This window comes from Dromiciops gliroides, chromosome 6 (genome assembly GCF_019393635.1).
Source record: "Dromiciops gliroides isolate mDroGli1 chromosome 6, mDroGli1.pri, whole genome shotgun sequence".
In the NCBI taxonomy this organism is placed as follows: Eukaryota; Metazoa; Chordata; class Mammalia; order Microbiotheria; family Microbiotheriidae; genus Dromiciops; species Dromiciops gliroides.
In genome coordinates this window covers 16741324-16754723 of record NC_057866.1, presented here as the reverse complement: position 1 = coordinate 16754723, position 13400 = coordinate 16741324, and the positions used below count along the sequence as shown (strand labels likewise).

Genomic DNA, 13400 nt, shown 5'->3' with positions numbered 1-13400 from the left:
ATAATTCCAAATTGCTCTCCAGAATGGTTGGATCAGTTCACAGCTCCACCAACAATGCATTAGTGTTCCAATTTTTCCACAACTTCTCCGACATTTATTATTTTCCTTTTTTGTCATATTAGGCAATCTGATAGGTGTCAGGTGGTACCTCAGAGTTGTTTTAATTTGCATCTCTCTAATCAATAGTGATTTAGAGCATTTTTTCATATGGGAATAGATAGCTTTCATTTCTTCATCAGAAAACTGCCTGTTCATATCCTTTGACCATTTCTCAATTGGAGAATGACTTGGATTCCTATAAATTTCATTTCGTTCCCTATATATTTTAGAAGTGAGGCCTTTATAAGAAATACTGGCCATAAAAATTGTCTCCCAGCTTTCTGCATCCCTTCTAATTTTGAATGCATTTCTTCTGTTTGTAAAAAACCTTTTTAATGTAATGTAATCAAAATCATCCATTTTGCATTTCATAATGTTCTCTATTTCTTGTTTGGTCATAAACTGTTCTACTTTCCAAAGATCTGAAAGGTAGACTATTCCTTCTTCTCCTAATTTACCTATGGTATCACCTCTTATGTCTAAATCATGTACCCATTTTGACCTTATTTTAGTATAAGGTGTAAGATGTTGGTCTATGCCTAATTTCTGCCATACTATCTTCCAGTTTTCCCAGCAGTTTTTGTCAAATACTGAATTCCTATCCCAGAAGCTGGAGTCCTTCGGTTAATCAAACAGTACATTACTACTGTCATTTACTACTGTGTCTCCTGTGCCTAGCCTATTCCATTGATCCTCCACTCTATTTCTTAGCCAGTACAAGATAGTTTCGATGACTGCCGCTTTATAGTAGGGCTCCAGATTTGGTACAGCTAACCTACCTTCCTGTGCATTTTTTTTTCATTATTTCCCTTGACATTCTTGACTTTTTGTTTTTCCATATGAATTTTGTTATTATTTTTTCTAGCTCTATAAAATAATTTTCAGGTAGTCTGATTGGTATGGCAGTGAATAAGTACATTAATTTAGGTAGGATTGTCATTTTTATTATATTAGCTTGGCCTATCCATGAGCAATTGATATATTTCCAATTATTTATATCTGATTTGATTTGTGTGAAAAGTGTTTTGTAATTGTGTTCATAGAGTTCCTGGGTTTGTCTTGGCAAGTAGACTCCCAAGTATTTTATATTATCTACCATTACTTTAAATGAAATTTCTCTTTCTATCTCTTGCTGTTGGACTTTGTCATGTATAGAAATGCTGATGATTTATGTGGGTTTATTTTATATCCTGCTACTTTGCTAAAGTTGTTAATTGTTTCAAGTAATTTTTGAGTTGATTCTCTAGGATTTTCCAAGTATACCATCATATCATGTGCAAAGAGTGATAGTTTTGTTTCCTCCTCACCTATTCTAATTCCTTTAATTTCTTTTTCTGTTCTGATTGCTAAAGCTAGCATTTCTAGTACAATATTAAATAATAGAGGTGATAATGGACATCCCTGTTTCACTCCTGATCTTATTGGGAAGGTCTCTAACTTATCTCCATTACATATAATGCTTGCTGATGGTTTTAGGTAGATACTGCTTACTATTTTAAGGAAAGCTCCACCTATTCCTAAGCTCCCTAGTGTTTTTTATTAGGAATGGGTGCTATATTTTGTCAAAAGCTTTCTCTGCATCTATTGAGATAATTATATGATTTTGGTAAGTTTTATTATTGATGTGGTTCATTATGTTAATAGTTTTCCTAATGTTGAACCAGCCCTGCATTCCTGGTATAAATCCCACCTGGTCATAGTGTATTATCCTGGTGATCACTTGCTATAATCTCCTTGCTAATATCTTATTTAAGATTTTAGCATCAATATTCATTAGGGAAATTGGACTATAATTTTCTTTCTCTGTTTTTGCTCTTCTGGGTTTGGTATCACCACCATATTTGTGCCATAAAATGAATTTGGTAGAACTCTTTCACCTATTTTTCCAAATAATTTGTATAATATTGGAATTAATTGTTCCTTAAATTTTTGGTAGAATTCACCTGTAAACCCATCTGGCCCTGGGGATTTTTTCTTAGGAGTTCATTAATGGCTTGTTCAATTTCTTTTTATAATATGGGCTTATTTAGGGATTGTATTTCCTCTTCTGTTAACCTGGGCAGTTTGTATTTTTGTAAATATTTATACATTTCATTTAGATTGTCAAATTTATTGACATACAGTTGGGCAAAATAGTTCCTATTTATTGCTTTAATTTCCACTTCATTGGTGGTAGTATCACCCCTTTCATTTTTGATACTGGTAATTTGGTTTTCTTCTTTCTTTTTTTCTAATCAAATTAACCAGTGGTTTGTCTATTTTATTGTTTTTTCCATAAAAAAGCTCTTAGTTTTATTGATTAATTCTATAATTTTCTTGCTTTCAATTTTATTAATTTCTCCTTTAATTTTCAGGATTTCTAATTTAGTATTTAATTCGGGATTTCTAATTTGTTCTTTTTCTGGCTTTTTAAGTTACATGCCCAATTCATTGATCTCCTCTTTCTCTTTTTTATTCATGTAAGAAGTCAGAGGTATAAAATTTCCCCTAAGCACTGCTTTGGCTGTATTCCATATATTTTGGTATGTTGTCTCATTATTGTCATTCTCTTGGATAAAATTATTGATTATTTCTATGATTTGTTGTTTGACCCACTCATTCTTTAGAATGAAATTATTTAGTTTCCCATTGATTTTCAGTCTACCTTTCCCTGGCTCTTTATTACATGTAATTTTTATTGCATCATGATCTGAGAAGGATGCATTTACTATTTCTGCCTTTCTACATTTGACTATGATGTTTTTGTGCCCTAATACACGGTCAATTTTTGAAAATGTGCCATGTACTGCTGAGAAAAAGGTATATTCCTTTCCATCTCCATTCAGTTTTCTCCAGACATCTATCATGTCTAACTTTTCTAGTATTCTATTCACCTCTTTCACTTCTTTCTTATTTATTTTGTGGCTAGATTTATCTAATTCTGAGAGGGGAAGATTCAGATCTCCCACTAGTATAGTATTACTGTCTATTTCCTCATTTAACTTCTCCTCTAAGAATTTGAATGCTATACTACTTGGCACATACATGTTTAATATTGATATTACTTCATTATCTATAGTACCTTTTAGCAAGATGTAGTTTCCTTCCTTATCCCTTTTAATTAGATTTATTTTTGCCTTTGTTTTGTCTGAGATAAGGATTGCTACCCCTGCTTTTTTTTTTTTTACTTTAGCTGAAGCATAATATATTCTGTTCCAGCCTTTAACCTTTAATCTGTATCTCTCAGCTTCAAATGTGTTTCTTGTAAACAGCATATTATAGGATTCTGTTTTTTAATCCACTTTGCAATTCACTTCTGTTTTATAGCAGAGTTCATCCCATTCACATTCACACTTATTATTACTAACTGTCTATTCCCCTCCATTCTATTTACCCCCTTTGTACTTCCCCCCCTTCTTTCACCCTATTCCTCCTCACTAACGTTTTGCTTCTTACCCCTGCCTCCCAATCTGCCCTCCCTTTTTATCACCCCTCCCTTTTCTTTACGTTTTTCTCCCTTGCTTTTGCCTTCCCTTCTATCAGTCCCCCCTTTCCTCTTACCCTTTTACTTCCCTAAAGAATAAGCTAAGTTTCTTTATCCAAGTGAACGTATATGTTATTCCCTCTTTGAATCAAATCTAGTGAGAGTAGGGTTGAAACAAATTCACCCTCCCTTCTTTCCCTCTATTGTAATAGGTTTTTTTTTTTACCTCTTCATATGATGTAATTCACCTCATTCCACCTCCCGTTTCCTCTTCTCCCTATAAATTCCCTTTTTAAGCCCTTAATTTTCTTGATGTAACATCAAAGACAGTTTAGATTTATACCCTCTGTGTATAATCCTTCTGTCTGCCCAAATACATATACTGTTCTCAAGAGTTGGTCTCAAGTATTATCTTCCTGTGTAGGGATGTAAACAGTTTAACCTTATAGAGTAACTTTTTCCCCCCCTGTTTACTTTTTTAAACTTCTCTTGAATCTTGTCTGTTAAGATCTGGTCTTTTCATCAGGAAATCTTGAAAGTCCCCAGTGTCATTGAATGTCCATCTTTTCCCCCGAAAAAGAATGCCCAGTTTTGCTGGATAATAGATTCTTGGCTGCAATCCAAGCTCCTTTGCCTTCTGGAATATCATATTCCAAGCCTTGCAATCCTTTAATATTGAAGCTGCCAGGTCCTGAGCAATCCTGAATGTGACTCCATGATACTTAAATTGCTTCTTTCTGGCTGCTTGGAGTATTTTCTTGTTCATCTGATAATTCTGGAATTTGGCTACAACATTCCTTGGAGTTTTCCTTTTGGGGTCTCTTTCAGGAGGTGATCTGTGGATTCTTTCAATGACAATTTTATCCTCTGATTCTATAATATCAGGGCAGTTTTCCTTAATAATTTCCTGGAATATGGTGTCTAGACCTTTTTTCTGATGATGGCTTTCAGGCAGTCCAGTGATTCTTAAATTGTCTCTCTGGGTCTGTTTTCCAGGTCAGTTGTCTTTCCAATGAGGTATTTCGCATTTTCTTCTATTTTTTCTTTCTTTTGATTCTGCTTGACTGATTCCTGGTGTGTCATGGATTCATTACCTTCCAACTGTCCAATTTTAACTTTTAAGGTATTGCTTTCTTCACTGAGTTTATGCACCTTTTTTTTTTCCATTTGGCCAGATGAATTTTTTAAGGAATTGTTTTCTTCAGTAAATCTTTGTGCTTCCTTCTCTAAGCCGATGATTCTTTGTGCTTTCTTTTCCAAGCTGCTGATTATTTTTTTCATAATTTTCTTGTGTTGCTTTCATTTTTCTCCCCATTTCTCTCAATTGATTTTTAAAATCCTTTTTGAGCCCTTCCAAGAAGGCTTTTTGTTCTTGAGACCAATTCATCTTCTGTCTTGAGGCTTCACATGTAGGCAATTTGAGAGTAGTGTCCTCAGTGTCATCTGAGTTTATGTTTGCCTCTTTCCTGTTGATACAGAAGCTCTCAATGGTGAGAGCTCTTTTTTGTTTCTTACTCATACTGCAGCTTTTTTTTTTTAAAGTTGAGGTCTGCTCTGTGGGCACCAGAATCCCTGTTTCAAGCTTCTTGTTCTGGTGTGTAGGGGCTGTGTCACTGGCTTTCTACCCTGAGGCCTCTATGGCTTGTGGAGTTCTCTCCATTTTGGCCCTGCTAGCTGCACGCTGGGATCGGTACTCTGGTTGTGCCTGTCCTATGGGTGGCTGTCCAGCTGGCAACCTGCCCTCCTGGCTGGTGCAAGTGGGTTTTGCCACTGTCCTGTTGTGCCCCCAGCTTGTTGAGCTAGGATCCAGGGGCTTCAGTTGCTCAGCTGTGGCCCACAGCTTCCTGCTGACTTGGCCCAATGCCCTCTGCACTGTGCTATGCCTCCCTTTTGCCCCAGTGAGACCAATCTTTCCTGAAGTCTTCTAAATTAACTCTGGTTGGAAGACTGTGTCTCTATGTCTCTTTGCAGGTTCTGTAGTTTCAGAATCTGTCTAGTTTTAATGTTTTAATCTGGCTTGTTTTAATGTTCTTTTTGAGGGAACAGAAGGACAGCTTAAGTGATTTGCTGGCTACTCTCCGCCATCTTGGCTCCACCCCCAATTCCTAAATATTTTAAAGTTGTTTCTCTTTACAATGTTGTTATTGTATAATTTTCTCTCCTGGTTCTGTTCACTTCACTTTGTGTCAATTTATACAAGCCTTCCCAGGTTTCTTTGAAACCATTCCCTTTATTGTATACAGAGCAAAAGCATTTCATCATATTTATATGCCATGACTTGTTCAGCTATTCCCTAATTAATAGGCACCCTCTCACATTTCCATTCTTTACCATCATGAAAAGAATTCTTCTATGTAAACATTTTAATACAAAGGGATTCATTCCTTCTTTCTTTGAATACTGTGTTACAGACCTAGTAGCAATATCACTGAGTCAAAGGGTATGCACAGTTTAGTAGCTTTTAGGTATAATTCTAATTTGCTTTTTAAAATGACTAGGAAGGTTCATAGCTTTGCCAACCGTGTGTTAACACACACCTATTTTCTCACAAGCCCTCTGGCGTTTGTCATTTAATTGTTTTTGGTCAACTTTGCTAAACTGATGAGTGTGAGATAAAACCTCTGAATAGCTTTAATTTTCATTTCTTTAATTATGAGTCACATCTGCTATCCTGACTATTGTGTGTGGAGTTAATGATTCCAATATGAATGAGATAATATTTGTAAAGGTTGGCACATAGTGGGTGTTAAATGAATTCTTATTTCCTATCTCTTTCTTCCTTGAGACAAAAAGGCCTGTTTTGATTCAGAGTACTTGGCTTTAAATTCTAGTGATGACACTTACTTTTTTTTTTTTTTGGTAAGGAAATGATGGTTAAGTGACTTGCTCAGGGTGACACAGCTAGTGTGTCAAGTGTGGTAGGTCAGATTTGAACTCAGGTCCTCCTGAATCCAGGGCTGGTGCTTTATCCATTGTGCCACCTAGCTGCCCCTAAGAGTGCCACTTACTGTTAATCCAGCCAACTAACCACTTAGAACCTAAAACGAGGGCTCTTAACAAGTGACTTTTAAGGTCCATTTCTACTCCATCTGTGATCTTGTATTGTCATTCTGTGATACCTGAGAAGGCAAGAGATATGTAGGAAGGGAAATGCAACTCTGCAGGAGTATGATTAGGCAATTTTTATTATCACATGTTCTCTTGGGCAAGGTTTACAATAAACAATGTTAAGATGAACCTAATTTTCCACATGATGCATACAAATTGCAGAAAGTTGCAATGTGCAAAGTGTGAGAGAAAAACTATATTTTAGAATCACTTTTCAAAGGTTCCATTACTTAACAACCAAAAAGTTTTTGCCCCATACTTTTACTGAGCTTTAGAAGCTCTTTTGCAGCTCATGGATTTTTTCAGTGCCCCTTTGATATCCTTGTTCCGTAGGGTGTATATGAGGGGGTTGAGCAGAGGAACAACAAAGGTATTAACCAAAGCCAGCTGCCGATCCTCATCCTCAGAAGTACTGGATCTTGGACGCATGTAGAGCAGAGTAGTACTTCCATATTCTAGTAGCACTGCAGAGAGATGTGAAGAACAGGTTGAAAAAGCCCGCCGACTTCCCTCAGCAGACCGGATGCGGAGAATGGTGTTGGCAATGAAGATGTATGAAATGGAGATGAGTAGGAAGGGGATAATGAGCACAAAGATACCCACCATAAATATAATGGCTTGTTGCATTTTGATATCCCCACAGGCCAGTCGTAGGATAGGTGGGGCATCACACATAAAGTGGTTGATTTCCAGGATATGTCCACAGAATGGCAGAGTCCAGATAAGTACAGTAAGCTGAAGTTCAAGGAGAATAGCTAGACTCATGGAACCAACCACCAGCTGGGTGCATCGCTTCTTGGTCATGATAAGGGTGTAGTGTAAAGGATGGCAGATGGCCACATAGCGGTCATATGCCATGATAGCCAATAGAAAACAGTCAGAAGCACCAAGACTGAGAAAGATGAACATCTGGGCTGAGCAGCCAGTCAATGGGATGGGCTTCTGAGCCCCAAAGATGTTAGAAAGCATCAATGGTACCACAGTAGTGGTGAAACAGATCTCTAGGAAGGATAAATTAGACAGGAAGAAGTACATGGGGGTGTGCAAGGAGCTATGGGTAAACGCAACACAGATAGCAGTGTTGGCACATAAGATCATCACATAGAGGAGAAGGAAGAAACAGAAGAGTAGGGCTTGGATCTTGGGGGAAGTGGTGAACACCCGGAACACAAACTCAGTTGGGCCAGACTGGTTGAGATGGAGAATGTTGGGAGAAGACATGTCACCTGCCAAAGTCAAGTCCAGTTAATGGATTACTTAGATAATACAAGCAATGCTATTTTTATTCTCGAATGATAGAATCATAAAATTTAGAGGTCTAAGGACATTTAGCATTCACCCTGAGCAAGTGATTTATCATGCCTGAGCCTCTGAATTTTCATCTGTATGAAGAGGGAAGAACAGTAAATGAATTTGCCCTCACTGTTCCTTTTGTGGGGTAACTTGAACATGAAGCTAGGCTTACAGATTTAACTTTGGTAATAGAATAAGTTTTGAATTCTACTGCATTAGGTTTACAAGAATTGGAAGAGTGCTCAAACTCTCTGGCAAATGTGGTCCTGGACTGAGGCAGAGTCTACATGGTTCAGAACACCTCCTGAAGTTTGAGATGCCGTACAGAGATAACCTGGATGGCTGAAACTGTTCACAACTGCTTGCTTCATCCAGTTTTTTTCTTGGAACCCTTAGATTTATTCTGTATTAGGGTCCTTGTTGTCCCTTGGTCTGTTTGTAAATCATTTGTGTTTTGTGTTGTGGTTCTTGCATTTGTAACACTAGTTCCTACATCTCCCTCAATTCATAAACTCCCTGTGGGCCCCTTCTTCGCTCCCACTCAGCAGGAAGCAGTAACAGAAGAGATGATCTTTGTCCTTTTCCCTGGGGTATATGAAAAGGGGGGAATGATGTAGGAGGCAAAAAGGGGTTAATAGAAAAACCTAAGATCCAAGCTTTAATTCAGATATTAGCTCTAAAATGAGTTACAGCCCAGTTAATGGATAACTTACCAGGTTCTCATACCCACAGTGATGTTTTTTTACCACAGTGATCAGTACCCATAAAAATGGGTCAGGTCAAATAACAATAAAGGAAATGACAAGGCTATAGAAATTCTAAAGAAAAATGATTATATTTTGAAACTAGTCATGGGAAACAGAAAGAGACATGCACAGAAAAGGCCAAATTTGTCCCCAGATTCACCTTATGACCTGTAAACCCCCAAAACACACCTCCACTGAAAAAGGTACCCACCTCAGGGGTTGGCTTAGAACCCCAGGAACTCCAAATTAGGATAAGCCCTCCCTTGTAATACCCCTAGGTGGAGAATATTATAATGAGGACAGGCCCTCTGTACCTCCCCAAGGTGGATATTATTCTAATGAGACTGATAATCAATTTATCCATACTATAAATATAACTGTCCTTTCACTATTTGAGAGATACCTTTCCACTATTCTGGTTCTTTCCCTGTGGTGACTCACAGTATTGCAATAAAACTCAGGAAATTGAGTCTTTTGGGATGACTCACAATCAATTTGGCCCCCAATTCCAACCCACATCAGATTCAAAGGTCATTTCCACTAATAATATTCTATGTACTTATTGGTCTTCTGTGTATTAAGTCCTAAAGTCTCTTACAGCTTTGGGTGCTTGTTTGTTTGTTTTGTTGTTGTTCCAAAGTCCCTTACAACTCTGACATTCTGTAGTGTATACTGTAAGGTTGCTTTCAGGTCTGAGATTCTATAAATATTCACTTTCTAGCCCATGATTTTATTGGTGGTTATGGGTATAACTATCTTGGGAAATTCCCAAATGGAAGGGACCAGAAGGAATTATCAACAGAGTCTGTGAAATGACATTTCATAGAAATCTTTAAGAGAGAGACAGGCACCTATCTGTATCAGTCACTTTAGATGACCTTAAAGGCAGTCCTAAAGTCTAAATCTAAGAACTAACAATGAATTTTTCCTGTACTTTTAAAAAAAAAATCAACAGTTTAATATTAATTAAAATGTGTAGGTGATGGAATGAATGAATTTCTCCCTTTTCCCCTAATGTTTCTACCGAAATCCCTCTCTACTTGGTCAAATATGATTCCACTATTGTCCTTCAAGGCTTCTTCATGACATGGAATTGACATTGACTTCTCAGAGGCTATACCAATGGTGCAAAGGCCAGTAAGGAATAGTATACTCTTCTGAGGAACAGTCTAATCTGAGTGGGGAGAAACTCATTAGCAGCTCAACTGCCAGGTAATGGATTTTCCAGTAGAAGAACTCTTGGAGAATATCTATTAAAACTCTGAAAGGCTGCAGTCTGCACCAAGGACAAGAAGGCCCACATTGACAAAATATCTAATTATTTATTAGGTGTCACTAACTGTCTCAGAATTTCGGTGTTTTGCTATCATAGACACAGCTAAAATCTCTTCTGGTTCTCTCAAGATTTACTCTCACTCTTTCTTTCTCATTCCATCATATCCAGGTGATCTCTCCTACTACCCAAACCACCTTGGGCTCTTTCCCTTTTAAGTACATAATTCATTTTGTCTCTACCTTCTATTATGCCAATTACAGTACACAAAGGATCTATTCTTTGTTCAGTTGTGGACATTCCTACTGTAAGAAGCCATTAAGATCTGCTCAAATCTCCACTTTAGCAGATTAGTCCTAGGGAGTCCCTTGGGGGATTACAGATAACCTACTCAAGGTCATACAGTAAACATTAGAGACAATATTTGAACCCAGGTCTTCCTGATTCCAAGCCAAGCATATTACCATTGGCTCAAGCTATCTTTATGTTTAATATTTTTAAGAAGCCAGTTGAATTCTAACACTCAAACTTCTTTTTGAGGATCTACTTTCTTCCCTTTTATGATGTTTTGTTATTTCTTTGAACAATCTTCACTTTCTGTATTTATATCATTCTATTGCCATAAAAAGAGAAATAATGTAAAGTTGAAGGACCAGGGTTCAAATTTCTGCTCTACCCTTGAATGGTCATTGACCATGACCACTCAAATTTTAGCTTTCATTTTCTAAATTTTAAAATGAGAATAATTGTTTATGTAGTTCATGGGATTATTATGGATCAAATGAAATAATGGAAATAATGTGCTCTTGTCAAACAATATATAACTCTAAGGTATCATTAGTAATAACTTTTCATAGTAGTAATTATAATAAAATTCAGAGTGTATGATATTTGGACTTCTAGAATAATAATTCTTCACAGTCTCATGGTACCTAAGGTGTCCTCTTTCCACAAAAACTCTGAATGCTCATTAATGGGAGCATCATTGTCCTGATTTTGTATATCATTACATGAAAGTATCTATGATTTTATCTACTTGGGTAATCCTTCCAAAAGTATACATCCAATGCATCTGTGCCTTCCTTTTTTTTTTTTTTTTTTTGTGAGGCAATTGGACTTAAGTGACTTGCCCAGGGTCACACAGCTAGTAAGTGCCAAATGTCTGAGGCCGGATTTGAAGTCAGGTCCCCCTGAATCCAGGGCCAGTGATCTATCTACTGTGCCACCTAGCCACCCCCCTGGGCCTTCCTTTTGTTAAGGGTTCAGAGCACCCTAAAGTTCTCTGGGGTACATGAAAGAACCTTCTCCTTGAGAAACTAATCCAAAGGACAGACATACCTAAAGAGATCAGTGGAAGGGGGATCACACCCTTCATTCTAGTCTCCCTCACCCCTGGGGAGATAATATTAGGTGTGGCTGCTGCCTTTGTGATGGGAGGAGGAGAGAGAGATGGCTTGAAATTCACAGCCACCCCTCACCCAACTCCCCCAGCCATCACCAGTGGGGGTTGTTCTTCCCTCAATAAGGGAATTTTCCATAGTCAGAAGATCAACTCATCAGACCACCATTTATAAAATAGATACTCTGTAAAAGTATCTGCCTAGCTCCTGCTCGAGGAGATTGGTATCTCAGAGCCATGCTCTGTGCCTTTCTCCCCATGAGAAAAACTCCAAGGACTTCTCTCTTGGTTTCCCATCCCTAGCCAGCCCCTAAATAAACTACTATCTTATTCCAATTGGTTTTGTGTGCAAGAGGGTGTAATTCTTTAAGGAGGAATTCCTAAGGACCCCAAACTCCTAACCCCTATGCTGAACCCCCACCCCATTTTCTCCATATCACTTTCCTGTCCAAATTTTTTCCATGACCTCCTATGAATCCTGGTTTGATGACCTTCACAATGTGATGGAGGCCTTCCCCTGGACTTTTACACTTTTCATAGGGACCAGTATAAGCACTTGGGCCATTTGTTCTTGTTATGTGAACAGGCTACAATTTTCCCCATCATCTATTCTTTAGATAAAGTATTTTTGTTCATTTTCCCCATAAAAGACATCACTGGTTATATGCCAAGCTTACTCAAACCCACAGGTCACCCCCAATTTTACATTATTTTGGAAATTGTGGCATTCTGTGATTTCCAGAAATATAGAGATGGAATGGCAAAATGTCAGTATTAGAAAAGAAAAGGCTTTTTCATAGTCAACCTCTTGGGATGACTGAAGTAACCATATATTTGTCTAAAGGTAATCAATTGTGTCTGTTCCTTACCCTTATTCAATGCTGCATCTAGCCCAATTCATTGGCTATCTTTAGTCCCTGTCTAAGGTACACACACACATATATAAACACACATACAGACACAGGCACCCATGAATGTACCAGCTCAAAAGCCTATCATTTGCATGACATGTCCAAGTCAAATAAAAATTCTACATAGATAATGAGCTCCTTTAGATGTTCCTGCTTGTAGATAACACTATGTAGATTTGATCATGACCCCAAGGTTACATGGTCTAAAAGAGATCAGCATAACAATCCACGTAGGAAAATAAAAGATGATGGTACCTATTCCCCAGACTTTGATCACTTTAGACTTTGGTCAATTGGTCTTAAAATTCCCAGTTCTCTTTGGCCTGACCACACTATTTTCTAATAATGAAAATAGAGGGAGCCCTTACTTGATACATGTTCTTCTAATAATATTCACAAAAATGGCAATAACAGCTCACATGACTGTAAAACTGTAGTTTTTCCCAGCTGATGTGAAAATTCACACCTGTGATGATAGCAATGAGAAGGAAGGATAGGAAGAATGAGGACAGAGAAGAGGAGGAAGAAGAAGAAGAAGAGTAAAAGAAAAAGGAAAGAAAAGAGAGGGAAGGAGCAGAAGAAAAGTAGTTAGCATACAACAATTGCAGCTACAAGATAATGTGCTTAGAGTTCATATTCTTTGTGTCAAAGCACTGAAGGTCACTATCAAATTGAAGATATTGTTGTCTCAATCTAAGGGGAACTCAGAAGGCATCCAGTTCAACTCATATTGGAACTAGAATCCCCTTTACAACATAGAAGTTGTCACCCAATCTTTGTCTGAAGACATCTAGTGATGGACAACCACCACCTCTCAAGGCCTCTCATTCAACTTGGGTATATCCCTAAATGTGAGGACATTTTTGCTTATAGGTATCTTAAATAAGGCTCTCAGTAACTTCTTCCTATTTCTCCTATTCCTTCTATCTGCAACCATGCCAAATAAGTCTAACATTTCACACTATAGCCTTTTGAATATTTTAAGACAGTTACCATGTTTACCCTAAGTTTGATTTTAAGTATGTGAAAAGTTCTTCTCTAGAGTTATAAATATGTGTTTTCATAGCTGCTATGTCACTTACCAGTTCTGTTAGATAGGGCACACCCG

The 13400-nt window shown here is 37.6% G+C and overlaps 1 protein-coding gene across 1 annotated transcript; it reads right to left on the bottom strand.

Moving 5' to 3' along the window:
- Positions 1-6931: 6931 nt before the first annotated feature.
- On the bottom strand, positions 6932-7891 carry LOC122731839 (olfactory receptor 10Q1-like). Its single transcript, XM_043972104.1, has one exon. The coding sequence runs from the start codon at positions 7889-7891 to the stop codon at positions 6932-6934; it is 960 nt and encodes a 319-aa protein (XP_043828039.1).
- Positions 7892-13400: the final 5509 nt, after the last annotated feature.

Coding starts and splice junctions, on each gene's coding strand:
- LOC122731839 (XM_043972104.1), bottom strand. CDS start 7,891: ATGTCTTCTCCCAACATTCTCCATCTCAACCAGTCTGGCCCAACTGAG.